Source organism: Ursus americanus, chromosome 11 (assembly GCF_024610735.1).
Source record: "Ursus americanus isolate L20-20 chromosome 11, mUrsAme1.1.p, whole genome shotgun sequence".
NCBI lineage: Eukaryota > Metazoa > Chordata > Mammalia > Carnivora > Ursidae > Ursus > Ursus americanus.
Window position 1 is genome coordinate 66,916,703 of NC_142137.1, and position 19,933 is coordinate 66,936,635.

Here is a 19,933-nt window from a genome sequence, read left to right on the forward strand (position 1 = left end):
GCTAACATGAGAACGGGGTGACGCTACGGCTTAGGGATTCTGTGTGAGGGCTTTCGTAAAGCTCCGAGGGTTGAAATATCTATATTTGTGTCAGATTTATTCTCGTGCTTTACCAACACGTGTCCCGAGAGGAGGGCCGGGATCCTGGTCCTGCCTGCAACACCTGCATGCGGGAGACCACAGGCTGACCGTGCCTGTGGCCTGCGGGGATAGGCTTTCATGGGGTTTACTTGTCCTGGATCTGCGTGCAGGCCCGTTTCCAGCAGGACTCTGTAGGCACAGGGCACAGGGCCCGGCCCTCAGCAGTGGGCTTGCCATCATCTCTGGGCAGGGGACATTGTTCATCTCAGCCAGGAGCAGATGCAGGGAATGCAGAGGCTACCTTGCGCCCCTCACCCATCATCGGTGTGGGAGCAGGAAGCCTGTGGCCTCCGAGAAATGGGTGATAGCCATCGGTGGGCCCCTAGGAGGTCAGCATCCTAAACCCTAGTCCCTGTGACTTTTACCTTGCGTGGCAAAACGGACTTTGCAGATGTGATTAAGTGAAGGGCCTTGAGATGGGGAGATGGTCCTGGGTTACCTGGGTGGGCCTGGTGTACTCACAAGGGCCCTTAAAAGAGGGAGGAGGGGGGCACCGGGGTGGCTCAGCTGGTGAAGTGTTTGCCTTCAGCTCAGGTCATGATCTTGGGGTCCTGGAATGGAACCCCGAGTCAGGCTCCCGGCTCAGCAGGGAGTCGGCTTCTCTCTCTCTCCTTCTGCCCCTCCCCTTGCTCATTCTCTCTCTCTCTCTCAAATAAATACATAAAATGAAAAAAAAAAGGGAGGAGGGAAGCAGGAGAGGGAGAGAGAAAGAGAAGTAAAGGTGGGAGCAGAGGCCAGAGTCAGGTTGCTGCTGGCTCTGAAGGGGGTGGGCATGGTCAGGAGCCCAGGAACGCAGCCGGCTGGAGATACTGGGAAATGCCAGGAAACACGTTCTTTCCTAGAGCTTCCAGAGGAGTGCGGTCCTGCGACATTGATGTTAACCCAGTAAAGCCCATTCCGGAGGCTTCCGACCTGCACGGTTGTCAGCTCAGGGAGGTGTGTGGTTTGGAGCCGGTGGGTCTGGTGTTTGTGACCACAGCAGTGGCAGCAAGACCAGGGAATGACGTGCCTCGCGGCTGCCCCTCTCTGCACCCAGCCAAGGGAGTAGGTGGGCCGGGCCCCCCAGTCCTTCTCATAGTTAGCTGTAGGTTACTATGCCCCTGTGCCTCCCCAAACCCCCTAATCAATCAGAATGATTCCTGAGTATTGGGGGAGATGTGACTTAGTGAGCTGGCTCTTAACTTCTTCAGGGTCACTAACTGCTTTGCCATTGTGACGGAAACTGGCTCTGGGCCCCAGAAATAAATACATCCCCAAATTTGCACAGAGTTATAGGGGTTCTACAGACCCCCTCCCCCCCCAGACGCTCTCCTGTGAAGCTGCAGTGTCCGCCGGACCTTCCTCTGTCACCGCACATTAAGAGCCCGTCTGTCACAGTGAATCAGAGGCAGAGTGACTGCTTTCCTGGTGAATGTCCCTAATGGTGTCTGCCAGGCCCTTATTTGAGGATTCATCCGGGTTCCTATTTCATTCTCTGCATATAGAGACGTTCTTCAGAGGAAAGGTCCAAGGACCTGTCGCCATCAATGCCAGATGGGTCTCTGGTGTCCTTGAAGGTCAAGGGCTCCCGGCTACAAAGGGTCCTTCCCTCTGTCAGGTCAGCTCTCTTCTTTTGCTTTCTCCCCAGGCTGTGTCTTGTCCTGGGCACTGGTGGTAACTGCTAAAGACCCCGGGGCTCTGCTCCTGCAGCTGCTGGGGGGGGGGGGGTGTGCCTCGGGCCCAGGCGCGGGGTCCCTGGGACACGTGGGCCTTCTGCGCAGTCTCCCCTGTCCGTTAGTTAGCAGGTCCCTGGGGGCAGGTGGGCACTCGCAGGACGAGCCTCCAGTTGGAAATATTTAGGAAAGGAGGTCCTCCCCATCGGGTAACGATGACTCACTCCTGTTTCTGAGCCTGCGGACTGGGCTGGGTCAGAGGCACCTGCTCCTGGCTTGAACCCCAGCACCTCCCGGCAGCCAGAGACGCTCCTCACCCTCCCCAGCCCCCCAGGGAGCTGTGGGAGCTTCCAGAGAGCAAGCTTTTTGTGGGAAGGTCCAAATCTCTGCAGCACGGTGATTCGCTAGTCAGAAAACCTCCACACACATTACTTGAGGCCGAGCTATTGTCTCTGCGTTTTCTTTTTCGAGTGGGTGGGGAGCCAGATTGGAAGGCTGCAGTGAATGAACTCCAACAGGAGACCCAGGCTGATGTTGTCTGTGATGTGTTTCTCTCCCAGCTCCGGAAGAGAAGGAGGTCATTAAAGGCCAGTATGGAAAACTCACGGATGCTTATGGCTGCTTGGGGGAGCTCAGGTTGAGGTCCGGTAAGTACCCGTCCAGACAGATCCGCAGCTGTCGGCACGTCTGAGGCTAGACTTCTAGGGCGCCGGGCAGACCTTCCCTTGCTTTCCGTTTGGAGAGACTGCCAGATTTAGGCATTTTATTTTAGCTGTTGTGATCTTTTAAAATGTTTCTTTATTTTGCTGGTCCTCCGTGCTGGGGAGGAGGTCAAGGTGAACGCAGCCTGATTCTCCCTGGTCTGTGCTGGGGAGGAGGAGAAAGTTGTGAGAAGGAAGCTCACCTGCATTGTCTGCCCTCCAGGACCTGAGTTTTTCCAAAGTCGGGTCTGGAGGACTGGGGGTGTCTGGGGGTGGGGGGGTCTGCCCAGGGGGCTGTTTGTCGTTTAAGAGGGATCTAAAAGGGGTGGACACGGGAAGTCAGAAGCCCCCGGGCTCACAGGGTGGCTTGGAGAAGAGCGGGACTGGGCATGTGGGCGAGGAGAGAAGAGCCCCCGTGCACCTGCCATGGGACCCTGGGGGTGGGGTGTGGGGGAGAGGAAAGGAAAGTGCATTTGAAAAACGGGCTGTGTAGTCTGACTTTGAAAAGGCTGAGAACTCACAGGAACAAGCAGGCATCCTTGCTTGTATGAGACCCTGGGGGCTGCACTGTCAGCTGGGCAGCCATTGGGGGTCACAGCCTTTCCGTGGGGCCCCCACGTTGTCACCTCTGTGCCCCTGGACCTCACTTCTGGGTCTGCAGCCACCATTTCCTTCCTCCTGTCTCAGCCACCTCATTTATGTTGGCCCCACCCGGTGTCTCCAGGGACGTTTGGGGCCCAGGCCAGAGCACAGGTGACATCCCTCATTCTCAGTCCTGCTCCCCTGCTTCCCGAGCCGAGCATGTTAGGGCTGCACGTGTCCCACAGCAGCTGTGCGCACAGACTGAGGATTTTTTAAGCCGACAGAATGGCACTGTTGTTTGTCATTACTTTTCTGGGTCTTTTCTTTCATGGGTGGGCTCTTCTGAACTCTGATGATACCACCGATCGTTTTCAAATAGTGTGTAGGAAAAGCACTCAGTATAAATGGCAACGTGCATGCATTCAATGTCTGTTTTGTGCCCGGGGCTAGGTATACGGTAACTTACTTAATCCTAAAAATAAGGCAATACCATATTGTGTCTTTTCCACTGTTCATAGTAATGGAAACAGGCTCAGAGGGTTCGAGTCATCGCCTCAGGTAAGAAGAGTAGCTAGGATTCAAGCCCAGACCAAGCTGCCTTCATACACTCGCTTTTTCCCTGAAAACGTGCTGCCTGCCTCGGGTCTTCTGTGGGGCTTTTCCCCACAGTGATTTTACTGAGGTTACCAAAAATCCTGATGGCCCTCCCCTCCGCGGTGATGATGTGAGGATGCCGGCTAACCGTCCATAGTGCCTACTCCATGCCAGGCGCTGTCTTAACGTAGTAACTCGGATCTCCCAGCGCGAGAGGTGGCAGCCTGTTACGCTCCTGCTTTACCCACACAGACAGGAGCTCAGAAAATTTAGGTGCTGTATTTTGTCTATTCTGTGATGTATAGCATCTTGGCTCTTAGGATGTTACCGTTGCTGACATCTTACAGTTATAACCGGCAGTGTTTTTCTGCTACATGAATCAACGGTCCATTTTGCATCTGACCCAGACCTGGATTTAGCGCAGGCCAAGGTCAGGCAGTTCTCAAGGGGTGACCTCGGTTTTAAATGCATGCCTTCTGGCATCTGGGGTTGTTGTCAACCACCGGCATGTTCTGTCTTGAAAGGGGGCAGAAGAGGTTGAGCTTCCAAGGACAGGAAGAGCAGTACCTTTCTGTCATCCCAGAGGAAAGCGTTTTTACTCTGGATGATGATTTGGGATCGGCTGCAGGGAGTTACTCTTAACAGGGAAGGGCAGCAGCCCCCTGGTTTGAATCCTAGCTGTACTTCTTACCCGAGGCGATGACTTTAACCTTGAGAAATATTGTCAGACTGGGTCAGGGCGTCTGTGGGGCAGCTGGCCCAGGGTCAGGGCATCTGTGGGGCGACTGGCCCAGGGTCAGGGCAGACTTCCATGGAATCACCCCAGGGCAGGACTTGGAGAGAGGTGACCACGTGCTGGGGAGCCCTGCCCACTTCCTGCAGCCTTTGCCACCACCCACCCGCCCCTCCCCCCAGGAGTGAGTGCGCACAGCCTTGGGGGGGGCCCTCTGGAGGGCTGTCAAGTCCCCAGCCCCCATTTCTCCTGTCCTCTGATTACCCCCAGCCCCTCCTGCCAGAGTCGACCTCTGGGGCCGGCTGCCAGAGCTCTCCGAGGGGGTGAGGGTGACTTCCCAGTGTTGGAATGTCAGGATTCTTTGGCCTGTTTTCAACACATTCCTGAAAGGGCCCTAGGGTTATCTGAAGGATAGATGGAAGGATTGGGCCTTAAATCCCCTTTGGTTACGTGAAGGAGTATGTAGCTTTAACTTGATTTTCTTTTCCTGCTGCAAGTCCCCAGCCCAGAGCTAGCGTATTTTCTCCTCACCTGTTGGCGGTGTTGGGCGGTGCAGAGTAAAATCCCGATTTGGGGCTGCCACCAGCACAACCAGCCTGAGTTGGGGATGGGCCTCCCTTTTTGACTTTTTTAGGTTGAGGGTCTCTGTACAAAGAAAGAGACTTCCCCTCAGGCTTGTGACGTGGGGCAAGTTGTTGAATTTCCATCTACCTAAGTGAAGATAGCTGTTTTATGTTAGAAATTAAGAAACGTGCATAAAAATTGCATAAAAGCTTTATTCCAGGTTCCTAGGTTTTCATGGAGTCTGTAAGTCCCTCCTTCCTCCAGAAATGCCAGCGGGAAGGAGGTGGAGCCCCCACAATTAGCCGGGGAGTCGAGCTTCCTGATGCATCCGTGATACAAAGCACAGAAAGTGAGAGTATAGCGGTGGAAAGAATTTATCCCAATGATTACAGGGATTTAACTCCCTTTTAACCTAATCTCTCACGGCTTCCCTGTTTCATAGCCTCAAGGGTTGAATACAGTGAGGTCTATAGTGAATCGTGTCTTCTGGAATTGTGTAGTGTGCAGCCTGTGAAGCTGTACAGGACAGCCCTCCTAGATTCTGGTCCAGCTCCACGACAGACTCACTTTTTGTATTTATTAATCTCTCTGTATTCCCACATGCAAAACCAGGAAAATTGCCTCATCTCTATATTAGATCATTCTTAACAGGTCTTTAGGGGAGAGTAAACCTGGTCTGAGCGTGGGTGCTGAGGGGGAGGGGCTGGCCTGCAGAGGGGTCCCTCTGGGAGAAGTAGGTGTGGGGTAGAGCTCAGGGCACCGAGTCCTGGTGGGTGCTTAATCTGCACAGGCTAGTGGAGGGCTCACTGCTGGGCAGTCACGACAAAATGAAATGTCTCTGGAGAGGGCAATGGGATCATCTTTAGTCTTGAGATTCGGGGTATGCCGTGTTCTCTAGAAAGTCTTGATATGGCCTTCATCAGTCTTAGGCAAATTTATGACCTGTATCCAGTGATGTGCTGGTAAATACTGGACATCCAGCTCTCTGGGGGCAAAAGCCCTGATAGGAAGCGTCTGCCAGTTTCCATGGTATAGCTAACCCACCCCTGGTGGATTTCAGGCTACCGTGCAGAGTTGGGGAAAGATGGGCACTGCTGGCTCCCATGAACCGGTGTAAGCTCCCAGCACACCCATGTCTGCACTACTTTCACGTTCTAGAAAGGGAAGGCGAAAGAGATCCTTGAAACTGTGCCATGTGGATGCAGGGTATTTAGGACTCTGAGCTGGTTGGTATAGGGTGGAGCCTTGGGGACCCACCCCTCCATGGGTGGGCAAGCCTAGAGCTCTGGAGTCCTCTGTCTACAGCTTTAGAGTATGAGATTGTCCTACACAAGCAGGATGGATAAGGTGGTCTGTAGGCACCCCAGGGTTGAGATTGGCACAAACCTTGCCAGGGAGTGAACTCCAAGGCTGAGCCAACAGAGAAATGCCAACGCAGGGGAAGCAGGAGGCCCAGCGGCCAGAACACACCCAGCATTGTCCCCACACAAACGGCATTGTGTCTGTGCATGACTCACCGTGCTTCCAGCGCCAGCTCTGCCCAGCCAGATGACCGTGGCCACAGCTAGAACAAGACACGGACCCCGTTCCTGCAGGGCTCAGGGGGCTGGGGGCAGCTGGGCCTTGGAGTTGGGTTTTGAAGGCAGCCCTCTCGAGGGAGAGAGTTTCTAAATCGACACTGAGGTCTCCGAGGTTGTTGTGTGTCCGGTAAAATACCCAGAAGGTAAAAATTTACCATTGTAACCAATTTAAAGTGGACAGTTTGGTGGCATTAAGGACATTTACGTTGTTGTACAACCATCACCGCCATCTGTCTCTAGAACTTCTTTCATCTTCCCGAACTTAAATCCTGTCCCCACTGAACAGTACATGTTGGGTGGCTGCCTCCCACTTCTCCACCCTGCTTGCTCAGGCTGCGGGACTTGTCTGGACCATGAGCCTCCTGCCCCCCGGAGGGGCGTCTGTGTCCTTGTGTGTGATCCCTTCCGACCCTGGCTTGTCTTCAGTCCTGTGACCTGTTGCTTGCCCTCCCTGTCACCTCCCCTGACTGTGGCCAGCGACCTCTGACCCAGGCGTGCTCTCGCTTCGGCCCTGGAACCAGAGTTCCTCCGAGCTGGATGGGACGCAGAGGCCATCTGGTGCCTCATTCTCTGAGGCCCAGAGAGGGGAGGAGACTGGACAGAGGCCCTGCAGGCCGGGGGAGGCGTGCACAGTCCAGAGCCTCACCTTCTGAGGCCAAAGCACGTTTGAGTTTTGTCTTTGCCTTGCTGTAGATCCTTACTGGTCTCAAGCCCCTGGCCTCAGCCTCGACTAATGAGTCCTGAGACCCGCCACCCCCCGGCCTTCTTGGCTCGGAGAAAACTGTTTTACTAAAAACAGTCTTGTGTGCAGTGTGAGCACTGGAGGGGACACCTCACACACCTGGGTCCCACCAGCCCCACTCTTATCCCCTAGAGACACCTTCTTTGCGGGGATCGCAGGCCAACGCCGCACGGACAGGTAGGCCAGGGGCAGTGACCCCTCCCCCAACGGTCTGGTGCTGGCCTTGAACCAGGACGCTTTCCTTAAAACGTGTAGTACGTGGAGCACATCCGAGGGCGCTAGACACAGTTGGGGAGGTGGAGTCATGCAGGGACTGGAGTGACAGGAAGCCATGGGCCAGGCTAAGGAGGGCCGGGTCCCCCTCCCAGAGAGCCCGTGGCTCGGCGCCGTTCCTCTGAGGTCACAGAGACTGTCCATGGCACACGGACTTGGTCAGTTCTGAGGAAAACAGTTCCTAGGTCCTCACCTCCTTGGTTTGCCTTGGAATGTCCCTGGGATGAGGGGCCTGTTTCTCATTCTCCTCTGTCCCTTCCACAGCCACCCACCTTCCATCTTACCTTTGTCTCCCTCCAGAATCGTGCCATGGCGTGTGGCTCTGGGAGGTAAATACCTACAGATGCCAAACAAAGGGCCGGTTCCCACTATTGTTGTCAGCACTGCTGAGGAAGCAAGTCCCCTCCGTGCCTGGTGACAGTCGGTGTACAAGTCAGGGCATAGCCAGCTGTTGGCTTCCTACAAAACTGGAGGAGACGTCAGTGGGCTATCAGCTGACAGCATTAATAGTAATTTGATGGACAGATTTTGTGATTTTTTTTTTTGGGCAGGTAACTCAGAAGGACGTGGAAGAGTGATTGGGCAACATGGCTATAGTGAAGCCCTTTCTGTTCCCATCAATGTCTGAATGTGAACGAGGTTTCTTAGTGTTCACGTCTATAAAAATGAAAAACAGAACTAGAATTGGTGCAGAATCTAGTTTTGTTCCATTAATAAGTAATACTTATCTGTGGATATATGAACCACAAGTCCCATCCACCTTCCAACAAATCTGTTTTTTTATGTTAAATCACTGTTTAGCAAAGCATTTTGTTTATATTGTTTGACCGATTTTGTACTAAAAATCATTGCAATGATAACTCAAGCCAAAGTCTTAAACACTTCAAGTGCTGGGACCAAACTGCTGCAGGGTATGATCGGGAGACACAGAAGCACAAAATATGTGTCATTAAGATGAAGTTCTGGGGGAACGTGAATTGGAAATATGAGGAAAATCCCATCTGTTGAACTTATTCATGCATTCCTTTATCAAACCAGAGTCTAGCTTCCACTGGTACTGGTAAAGAGGCCCACAACAGTTTTATTTTTACACGTCAATATTTAGCTTATGCTGGAAAATATATTATTCACAACCACTTAAACTAATGATGAAAACTTGTGGCGTCAAATGAGCACGCGGTGCATTAGTCAGCCACACCCCTAGTGAGACAGAAAGCCAGCGCCACTGGAGACCGCCAGACCTGGGGGCCCGAGGGAGCCGGAGAGGGGGGACCCATGTTTGCATTGTGGGTCCAACACAGACTGGCTGAGCACTTGGGCGGATGATTTGGCTCCCCCCTGGGGACAGTCCCTCACGTGTAGAATGGTGGCCTCATCAGGCACGTTGGCCACCCATCAGCAAGGACATAGGTGAGGAGCACGAGCTCTCGAAGCAGACTTGGTCTGAGTAACTTGCCCAGGCGGTAGAGCCCAACAGTGGATTCAAATCCCAGCTCCCCCACTATGTCACCTTGGGCAGGCTTCTTTTTTTTTTTTAAGATTTTTTTTTAAATTTATTTATTTGACAGAGACAGAGACAGCCAGCGAGAGAGGGAACACAAGCAGGGGGAGTGGGAGAGGAAGAAGCAGGCTCTCAGCGGAGGAGCCTGATGTGGGGCTCGATCCCAGAATGCTGGGATCACACCCTGAGCCGAAGGCAGACGCTTAACGACTGAGCCACCCAGGCGCCCCTTGGGCAGGCTTCTTAACCTCTCTGTGCCTCCATCTGCCTCTCTGTGAAATGGGGCCAGAAGTGGTACCTCCCCCATGGGCTTGTCGAGAGGAAGGTCACGGAACAGTGCCTGGTGCCCGGGAAGCACCGCCCTGAGAATCTGCTGTCATCAGATGCTTGGTTCCACTGCGCTCCTGTGGTGGCTTTTTTAAATTTACCTGTGCCCTCTCCCCACCCCTCATCCTGGGACCCAGGAGCTCCAGTTCTCATGGATTGTAAGAGCCGTTTTTTCATGCCTGCTGCAGCTGCCCCTCCCGAGCCTCCCCCGGGCCACTGCCCTGCGCAGGAAATGCCTACTGTCTTCGAAGCCACCGGGACTCTTGCCAGGGACTCGGTCCCCCCACGCAGAGGCTGATGAGGAAGTGCTGCTCGAAATCCACTCCACAACTTGGGTGGAGAGACGTAGTTTTCCATGCTTCTCCTTGACCCCACTCTCTACAGAATCTCCTCTGGGCTCGCAGCCTAGACCGCAGGGGCTGTCCCCTGGCCACGCCTCTGACTGTTCCCGAACTCTGCTTTCCCCACGCTGAGCACATCGAAAGAGGCAGATGGGATGCCTGGGCATTGGTTCTAGTACAGGCTACGGGAACATTTGTGTTTGGGAGGCTATAATTCGAGGACGTCAAGCCCACATAAACCCCACCTATCTTCCAGAAATGATACTTATTCTGCTTAAGAAACTCAGCCCCCTGACACCTATCACTGTCCACAGCATAACTGCTTTATTCTTATGTTGCTTAAAGCAGTTTCCTGACACTCTGTCTGGGGAGGTGGGATATGAGCCAATATGGTCACCCTGTTGGTCCCCTCAGCAGGCATGGTAGGAGTGGTGACCTAGTCATTGGATGAAGGCATCTTTAAAAAAACCCAGACGTGTCCTGGCTCCGAGCAGCACTCTTCTTCCTATCAAGTGTGAGGAGGGAGTGGGGGGGACACAATGAGCAGTGGGACTTAAGGGGCTTTTATCAGAGTATCTAAAATGTTGACCACCATGACTCCAGATAACGACCTCTGACCATCTGGAGTAGATCTTGCTGGGAGCAGATCCTTTAAACCTCAGCAGGGTGGGGAAACTATCCTCTGGACCAGAACCACACCAGCCCCTGAAGGCCAGTTGGTCATCCCACTCACTTCTCCTGAAACAGAGCAGGGGCACTGTCCCTGCTGTCCCCAGAGCAGAGCCTTGCGACACACCCCTGACTCCCACAGCATGGGCTTGTCAGCACCTGTGCAGTGGGGGGTGCGGAAGAGAAGGCAGCACAGACGGTTTGGTGGGGTCCCCGGAGAGGCTGCCTCGCTCTCCTGACAGCCAGGTGGGCGGTGGTATGGGTAATCATTTCACGGGGAACGGGGAGGCCTGAGCTGCCCTCTCACTGGCTTCGGTAGGAAGTAGTCATTAAACAGCTGCCATGTGCAGTGCTGGGATATAACAATGAAACAGATTCCTGCCCCTAAAAAACCCCCCATCTACTGGGGAACACAGATGGGAACGAGGTTGTTAGCTTTGCGTGTATGAGGGGCACATAGCAATGTCTTGGGAAAGCAGGGCAGGCTCCCCGAAGGGTCGAGAGGAGTTCTCCTGGAAAGGAGGGACTGAGCTAGGGTGGCCCTGATGAACACTGGGAAGGCTTGTGGCTCTTCTGCAGGGTGGAGGCAGTGGGGGCGAGTGGGGAAGGCCTTGATAGGCAGATGGTGGGGGGGGCATCCGGGACAGAGACAACATTTTGGGCAAAGGCCCAGGGGGTGAGGGCATATGGTATATTTCAGGAGCCACAAAGGACAGCCCGTGAGAGCTGCTGGACCATGGGTGTCCACAGGTGGGGAGGGATGGGGGTGGTCGGCCTGGGAGGAGTTCCCCTTTCAGTTCTGGGGGAAGTGGGAGCTGTGGAAGGATTTAAGCAGAGGGAGGTCTTCCATCAGGCAATTGTGAGAGGCTACTCCGGTGGCTGAGCTTGGAGTCCTGACCGCACGGTGGCGGGGGGGGGGGGGGGGCGGCGGAGCTGAGCCAGGTGGTGCTTGAGGATTCGTGGAGAGGGCAGATTTGCAAGGCTTTAGGTGGCAGATAGTGGGAGAGGCTGTGGGGCTGGAAAGGCTCCAGGCCAGTGACCCTCAGGCTGGTGGGCAGCAAAATGGCCTGGCTGCTTGTTAAAACACAGGTGGCTGGCCCCTGGCCCTGCGGTCGGGATGGGGCCAAAAATTCACATTTCTAGGAGGTTCACAAGTGGTGGCACTGCTGCTGCCCGTCAGTGGCCACCCTCCAAGAACCAGGCACTGGGCTTCAGGCTCAGGTGACAGAGTTTCCTGGGGCTGCGAGGGAGTGAACACAGCCACGTGGTTGCAGTGGAAGCGTGGGTGCTTGTCCTCCGCTCCGTGTGGCCCTGAGGCCCCTTGTCTGTTTCCCTTCCAGGTGGCGCTTCCCTGAGCTTCCTGGTCTTGGTGACAGGCTGCACATCAGTGGGCAGAATTCCAGAGGCTGAAATCTACAAGATCACTGCCACTGACTTTTACCCTCTGCAGGAGGAGGCCAAGGAGGAGGACCGCCTCACAGCCTTGAGAAAGATCCTCAACTCGGGGGTCTTCTACTTCTCGTGGCCCAACGATGGGTCCAGCTTCGACCTCACCGTACGGGTGCAGAAGCAGGGCCATGACAGCGATGAGTGGGGCAGCTCCTTCTTTTGGTGAGGGCCCTGGGTCATCTCTTACCACCCCGCCCCCCCACCCCCCTCCCCCTTGAGTCACATGGAGGACGGTCTCTGATCGGCACCTGCATCCTTGCTCTCCACTTTACATCATCCCCAGGATCCTGGGGTACTTCTTAGAGTCCAGTTGCTCTCAGCACAGTAGAAGGCTCACCCCCCCCATCCCCACCCCTGAGCTCAGGGAAGGTGTTCAAAGCAGTCTAATGTAGATTTAGAAAAGAAACTCTCCATAAGTAAGGAGCATAAGAGCCAACATCCACGTGGTACTTCCTCAGTGCCGGGCTGTGCTCAGTGTTCCTGTGGTTCTCTCAGCGATCCTGGTTCCCCTCTGGTGCACACACATTTACCACCGACGCTTATATACGGGGCTTATGTTCTAGTAAGTTCCCTGCTGGTACTAACTCAGAATCCTCATAGTCACCTATGAGGTAGGGGTCTGTTTGTTATGCCCATTTTATAGATAAGGAGACTGAGGCTTGAATAAGTGAGGGAATTCGAACCCAGGCATTCTGGCTCCAGATCCTGTACTGTTAATCACCAAGCCAAACCAGCTCCTCCAGCAATGGGGAAACTGAGTCAGCCTGCCAAGGTGTCATGCGGTCATGTGGTAAGACATATCCTGAAGCCCAGACCAAGGTGCCTGGATTTCTGTATGTTTCGGCTTATTCGGGTGCTCCTTCCTGAACACAGCTAGGTGTGGATGACCGTATAAATATGGAAATTATCTATTGCTCTTTCTGGGCCCTGGGGGTCATGACCCTGACAAGTCCTGGGGGGGAGGTATGGTGCAGTGATTTACATCGACTGGTGTCAGGCCTGGGTTGTCAACTGATGTACCCCTCAGATTTGCCAGAAGACGTGTGAGAAGTGAGTCAGAAGCCAACGTGATGAAAATCGTGCTGTAGAAATTGCTCCAATATGCCTTATATACCGAATGTTCTTAGAATTCCAGTGCTGGCCCTTTGGAGCCACCCTAGTTTTCCAGCCCTAGGACAGGGTGGGTGAGGCTTATTTATATCCTTTATTTATGCCTGCCTCCCTCCCTGTGCCCAAACCCAGAAAGTCGGAGTTCTCCTTCACTGCATAAATGTTTTTTTCCTTGGTGCTTCGGGCCCCCCACCCCTGCCCGATTTCTGTTTGGAGAAAGAGGCTTCACCATGTCCCGCCATGCACCTCGCATTCCCTACCCCCAGGCCCTCGTGGACCAGCTGGTTTTGTTGAGTTCTTGGGGCGGTAATGCACTCAAACTTGAAAACACCTGTGAGTCTCCTGCTGGTCTTGTTAAAATGTAGATTCTGATTCAGCAGGTCTGGGCTGGGGCCCCAGACTCAGTATTTCCAGCTGGGTAATGGTGGTGGCTCCTGTCCTGCTGGTTTGAGGACCCCTTTCTGAGAAGTAGGTCCGGGGGGTGGTGTTTCTGTGAAATCACTAAGTCCATTTTGCAGGGACCAGCAGGTGCTCCTGAAGTCAGCTGAAGTTAGGGATGCAGGGCTGGGGATTCTGAGGGGTGTCTGTGCTAAGGCCACGGAGCCACTTCCAACAGGGACTGCTGACATTCCTTGGCAACATCTCAGGACGGTAGGGGACACCTGGGGAACCAGGTGGCCCCGGCACCTTTGTGACCGCTCGTCAGGCCTCCTTCTGCCAGCTCTGGAGCTGGAGACTCAGGGTCCACAGAGAGCAGCAGGACGGGTGTGGACTCACGAGGGGGAGGCTGAGGAGGGCTGGGGAAGGGGCAAGCCCCAAGTGGACAGCAGACTATATCTGGAGCTGAGAGGAAGTGGCAGTCTGGAGGGTGCCAGGCCGCTGGGCTACACCACACGTCAGGGTGTGTGGTGTTTGGGCGGCACCCACGGAACTGACCACAACTGAGTCAGCCCCGACTGAGTGGTCATGGGCTTGATTGCCTCAAGCCGCCATTCGGGGTGCCGTGTTCCAGATCTGGACCCACATCTGGAGTCAGATGGGGTCAACACGGAACGTGGCTGGTGAATGAGAGAGTGTAGGGCGGTGTGAAGTTGTTTTTCCGGGCCGGTGATGGACCCCAGGGATAATTGCTTCCCAGTGGAATGCAAGCCCAGGAGGAAACTCACAGTGGTTTTCCTTTATAGATCTGGGTCTCTTCCTCCGAGGAGAAGAGCTGTCCTCCTACAGCTGCCAGGCCAGTGTGGCTACAAACGGGGATTCAGAGTTGACAGTTTGGCCAAAGGCTCCTTTGCCTGACCCCTGGTGACTGATGGCAGCCATAGCTGTGTAGCTAGAAGACTGGAATATTCTGGAGGCTTTGCCTTGATACCATGTGCAGATTTGTTACTAAAGCTGGTTCATCGTCTGAATTTTAGAGAGTGATTCAGAAGACGAAAGTGCGTTTTTGTAAAGGAGTGCTCCGTAACCACATTGTTTAGGTAGACAAGCACAGTGGCTAGCAGAGCTCAGAAGGGGGTCCCATAGGCCGCTCCCTGAGGGGTGGGGTTTCTCAGCATCACGCTCAGGGTGGCGGAGGCTGGCCTGAGACCTTGGGAGCCTTGCTGCTTGGAGAAGCCACCCGAGACATCAGGGCTCACAGGGCACTTCTGAAGAAATGAGAGAAGGCTGCAATCCCTAAGGAAGGGTCTAGGGCAGCAACAGTGCTGCCTTTTTTAAGCAAATAGGGCATTGTGGTCTAGATTTGCTTAATACCCTGTGGGAGAGAGCCTTCTGGGAAGGTTCCTGCCTCACCAGGCGTGTCTGAGAGGCCTCGGAAGGTGCAAGGTGCTCCTCGGGTCCCCTGAGCGCCCCGAATAGAGCTCGGCCTGCAGTGTCGGGGGTCCTGGCACCCCTCCAAGGCCGCCCTTCTCAGAGTGGCCGCTGGGGCTGAGTAAGGTTGAGTGGGTGTTGGGGAAGCTGAGAGAGAGCAAGAGAAGCCAGTGGCCAGCACGGGTGAGGCTGGGCCTTGTGGGGCCTTCAGTGAGAGAGGACACAGACCTGGCGCTGGCAGTGCCCGAGAAGAGGGCAGGCTCCCAGCTCCTCGCTGCTGCTTACTGGCTCCCAGACCTTGGGCAAGTCCTTCACTTCTCTGTGCCTCAGTTTCTTTGTCTGTAGGATGGGCTGAATGATAATACCTTTCACATGGGGCCTTTGGAGGATGAAGTGAGTTAATCCATCCCAAAGCACTTAAAATGGTACTCGGTGCGCTTGATAAATGTTGGCTTTTATCCCTATCCTTATCATGGACACCAGGGGTCTGTCCCCAGAGCCCCAGAACAATCCACCGGATATGGGGATGAAATACTGGAACTTTTGTTGCTCTTATTTTCGTCTCATCCTTTTTATTTATTTTTAAAGATTTTATTTATTTGAGAGAGCAAGGTGGGGGAGGGAGAGAAGCAGACTCCCCACTGAGCAGGGAGCCCAAGGCCGGCTCCATCCCAGGACCCCGGGATCACAAGTTGAGCCGAAGGCAGACGCTTAGCCCACCGAGCCACCCAGGTGCCCCTTGTCTCATGCGTTTTACTTATTTTGGACTGCTTCCTACTGCTCTCATTGAGATACGCTACACCTCATGGGCTATGTATGTCATTTAAATAAGCTTGCATGTACTTACTTAATGATTATTTATCATTATTTAATTACAAAACCTATGATTAAATTTTTTACTGATGGGATTTCTTTTTGAGCCATGTGGAGGCCAGGGATCCAAAGGAAGGCTCCTCCCACGATCCCCGGAAGGTGGTGGTTGGCTCTCCCTCCCCGCCCGGCTTTCCATTCGCTGACACTGCCGCCCGCAGTGGTTTTGGGAAGGACTTCCGTGTCGACGCTGCGCGGCCTCGGCTGCCCTGCTGTTTGGGGGTCACAGAAGCGCGTGAACCTTCTGGCCCCGCTTCCCGAGCACCCGAGTCCTCTGGGGGCGCTTCCCCCCACCCCATCCCCCGCGTGAGTGCCAGCCCTGCGCCTGCCCTCCGCACTCGCTTCGGCGCAGTGTTGCGGGAGGATGCGCTGCGACCCTGGTCACTGTGGGGCTCCGTTTTGCAGGAACCAGCTGCTGCACGTGCCGCTGAGACAGCACCAGGTGAGCTGCCGCGACTGGCTGCTGAAGGTCATCTGCGGCGTGGTGTCCGTCCGCACGGTGTACGCCTCGCACAAGCAGGCCAAAGCCTGCCTCATCTCCCGCATCAGCTGCGAGCGCGCCGGCGCTCGCTTCCACACCCGCGGCGTGAACGACGACGGCCACGTGTCCAACTTCGTGGAGACTGAGCAGGTCAGTGCCCGGGCCGCTCGGGGGCGCCTGGTGGTTCTTAGGGGACACAGCGGTGCTCGTGCATTTACGTTTGGGGCAGAAGGGGCTCAGGCATAGTGGAGGGCGTTTCTGGTGATCGTGGCTTCTTCCTCTGATTGGAGACCAGAGCGAGTCCTCGGGGCTCTGCCTGCCACTGTGGCCTCCAGTTCGCCTGGGCTTTCTTTCGTGATTCGCTTTTGCTGGGGTCATACTGCTTCCCCAAGGTACTTTCAGCTAAAGGGAAGCCGGAATTTTTTCCATGGTCATAAAGGGTGGCCCTCATGTCAGAGGGCAGGCGATGGATGAACCAGCAGGGTTGGAAGATCTTCTTAAGACAAAAAGTAGACCAATAAAACAAAGGTGAGAGGAGAAACCATTTTTCATTCTAAATCAGCCGGAGCATGTCTTAGCACCTGAGAGTTGCAAAATCTGCGTGTTCAGTGGCACTCGCTTTCAGCTTCCATGAATATAACCATCTGCTTCATCTCTCATTGATATTTTTCCCCCTAAATTCTGTTCTCATTCCCAGAGATGCTGTCTTACATTGGTTTTTTCTTTCAAGGTTGCAAATCTGTAGAATAAGGCCCCCTTGTAGACAGGTGGAGTAAATTCTGAGACAGGCGAGCCCCAGGACAGGCACAGGTGCCGCGTGGCTGTGGGTGTCCCGCTGCAAACAGCCTGTGTTTATTTAGCCATGATGTGGCTTTGCAGCCCCTCCTTCCTGCAGCTGTGAGAGGTGTTTTGTACCAGGACTTGAGCCTGTTTAATTCAGCACAGAACTGAACACCTGCTTTCTGGGTGTGAGCTGCGCCTGCTTGGGCTTAAGGTGAGGTGGTTCTCTTGGAGTCAGAGGCTGACTAGGAGAGCTTGGGAACGGGAGCTTTCAGAGGAGTGGCAGGGCCACTTGCTTGCCTATGAATTCTGTTCATTCTGTCTGCTCTCCTGGATATAAATAATATCTGGTTTAAAATGTCAGAGAAATTGTGGCCCCGAGATGGAGGATATTTTTTTTCTTGCTCGTGTCCACGCGACGAAAAGTACTTCCTTTTGTTTGCATGGCCCCACCCGCATCACCACGTCCCATCCCTGTGCTTACCCTTGTGCGGTGAGCCTTTGAATCCGCACGTTCAACAGATCTTTATTGTTTCTCACCCGCCAGGGGCTGAGCGCTGTGCCAGGAACTGGGGGCCAGAGGTGCAAAGCATATTTGTACAAATCAAAAGGCCTGGGCCCCTGAACCTGGTGACCGGGTGGAAGAGGTTTTCATCAGCAGCGCTGGAGCTTGGCCCCTGCCTTGCTCTCCATCGGCCTTTGGGTACACAGTCCCTTATTTGCTCTTCTTGTTTGGTGCTCCCCAGAGTTGTGAGTTTCAACCATATTTTTTAAAAACTGGGGTCTCATCTATTGTATCTTACCAAGGAAATTGTTGGAAAAGCACCTGCCCTCCCTATCACTGGCGTTCCTGAGATTGGGCATTTGAACACTGTGGATGTAAGCTGCTGTAACAAAGTGCCACAGACAGGGCTTAAAAGAACTAGTATTTATTGTCTTACAGTTCTGGAGGCCAAAGGTCCGAAATCTGGGTGTTGGCAGGACCATGCTCCCTCTGAAGCCCCTAGAGGAAGATCCTTCCTGCCTCTTCCAGCTCTGGGGGCCCCCTTTGTGCAGCCCTCCCGTCTCTGCCTCACCTCCATGTGGTGGCCCTCTCCCAGGGCGTCTGTCTCCCCTTTCACGAGGAGACCCACCCTGTCCAATATGTCCCATCTTAACTGCATCTGCAGTGGCCGTCTCCAAATAAGGTCACGTTCCGCGGTGGTAGGAATTAGGACTTAAACATGTCTTCTGGGGGGACACCACTGAACCAATAAGACATAATTCGGTGTTAAGGGACAGTGCTTTAAATGCAGTACATTTAGCTTTATGGAAAATCTCGACGCTGTGCTTGCTTTTCTCATTTTTCTACAGACTGGGTCTGGGGACTTTGCTCTGGTTATTTCATCTATGTGTGTCTTGGTGACTGGCATTGTTCCACGTGCCCAATTGCTCGGACTCAAGAGACAGGGCCCTTGTTTTCTCGTGGCCGGCCCACCAAGGCCTTAGAGACACCACCGGCCTGCCCTCTGGCTCCGGGAGCCTGCAGCCTCGTGCTATTTAAATGGCCTCCACCTGCCTCCCTTCTCAGGACTGGGGAAGGATTTCCTTGTTCACACAACCTTTGCGGTCTTCCTAGTTCCTGTTTTCTCTCCCTTTTTCTCCTCTGGACCCAGAGTTGCTTTTTTTTTTGGATTAAACCCTCAGCCCAGCCTTCCCAGCCTTGCTCTAGAAGCAGCGGGCAAGCTGACAGGCAGCCGGACACCCCGAGGATGGGCGGTGAATGTGGACCTCATCTGAGACCAACATGGCTCCTTGGGCCCATGGTGATTTTGCTTTTACCAGACGTGTATCGGGGCAGGGGGCCCATGGTCACCTTGCACCCAGAGAAGTTCTTTGTGGGGCTACTCCCAGCAGACCCAGTGCTCTCCCAGGATGATTCGTGTGTGCAGAGAGCCCTCAGACAGTGTGACCACCATGGTGGGCGGGTGGGTGGGTGGCGAAGAAGGCCACCCCAGGGGCGGGGAGGGGTCAGTGCCCAGAGCCGACTCCAGGTGTTTCCTCGAGGGCAACAGGGGAGCAAAATGAGCCCCTGAATGTGGTTGTGAGCCCGCCCAGGCAGGGAAGCAGCAGGAACGGGACAGGCACCTTCGCTGTCCTGGGCGTGTCCCCCACGGTCGGTGCTCAGCGGCAGGGGTCTTGCCTGCAGGGACGGGAAAGCCAACAGAGCAAGGGAGGGCAGGGCGACAGACGACACAGGGCCAGGTGGGGCAGCCGAGGAGGGGCAGGAAGGCGTAGAGGAGATTGAGGGCAGAAGTGAAGGCGTGCGCTTCCCGAGGAAAGCACCGGCCGAGAGACACCCTGACCATACCCTGGGGAGCCAGCACAGCCCAGGGGGGGTCCGCCCCTTCCCGAAGCCAGGTAGTGTCGGCCATAGCTGCGTCGTCCCTTTTCCTGAAATGCTTTCGGAGGCGGGATGAGCAGCCGTGGCTGAAGGAAAGCAGGGGCTCCCCGAGACACAAGAATCTCGTGTGCCCCCCGCCCCTGTACAGGACAGTCGTTTTCTCTGGCTCTGCAATCGTGGCGTGGTTTTTGTTTACATCACTTTGTACCAGTAGAAGTGCTCAGGTTGATCTAAGTTGTTTGTTTTTAATGCAAAAATCTTTTCCAAAGTGGAGCATATCTGTAACTAATGTTCCTGCCAAGCACAGCTCTGCCTTCCCCCCCTGCACCTGCTGGTGAAGGGGCTTCTGGGTATCGGCACCCGAGGGCGACGTGCGGCCTGTGGGCGTCTGCCACGCTCAGGGGCAGCTTGGGAGGGGGAGCTGCACAGAAACCACCCGGAAAACCTGCTGTGACCCTGTTGAGGTTGGCCTATCGGGGGCTGTGGCGATGGGAGGGGGGCATGGAGAAGTCGCTGCCAGCAGCCCCCCCTGGCCTGCTCCCTGGCATTTGTGGAACCGAGACTGTCCGGCCTGGGAAAGGGTGGTGCCATGGGGTAGCGTGAACCTCCCTGCCGTCGTGGTGGCTTGGCTCTGGGTGACAGCACGTGTGC

The 19,933-nt window shown here is 54.7% G+C and overlaps 1 protein-coding gene across 2 annotated transcripts in view; it reads left to right on the forward strand.

The window, feature by feature from the left end:
• The window catches only part of SYNJ2 (synaptojanin 2), a 98,131-nt gene that overhangs the window by 23,992 nt on the left and 54,206 nt on the right, over nucleotides 1-19,933 (forward strand). For both annotated transcript variants that reach the window (XM_045805416.2, XM_045805417.2), the window contains exons 2-4: nucleotides 2,354-2,440; nucleotides 11,741-12,011; nucleotides 16,044-16,269. In XM_045805416.2, coding sequence (XP_045661372.2) covers nucleotides 2,354-2,440; nucleotides 11,741-12,011; nucleotides 16,044-16,269 — 584 coding nt within the window. The remainder of the gene's footprint in view (nucleotides 1-2,353; nucleotides 2,441-11,740; nucleotides 12,012-16,043; nucleotides 16,270-19,933) is intronic.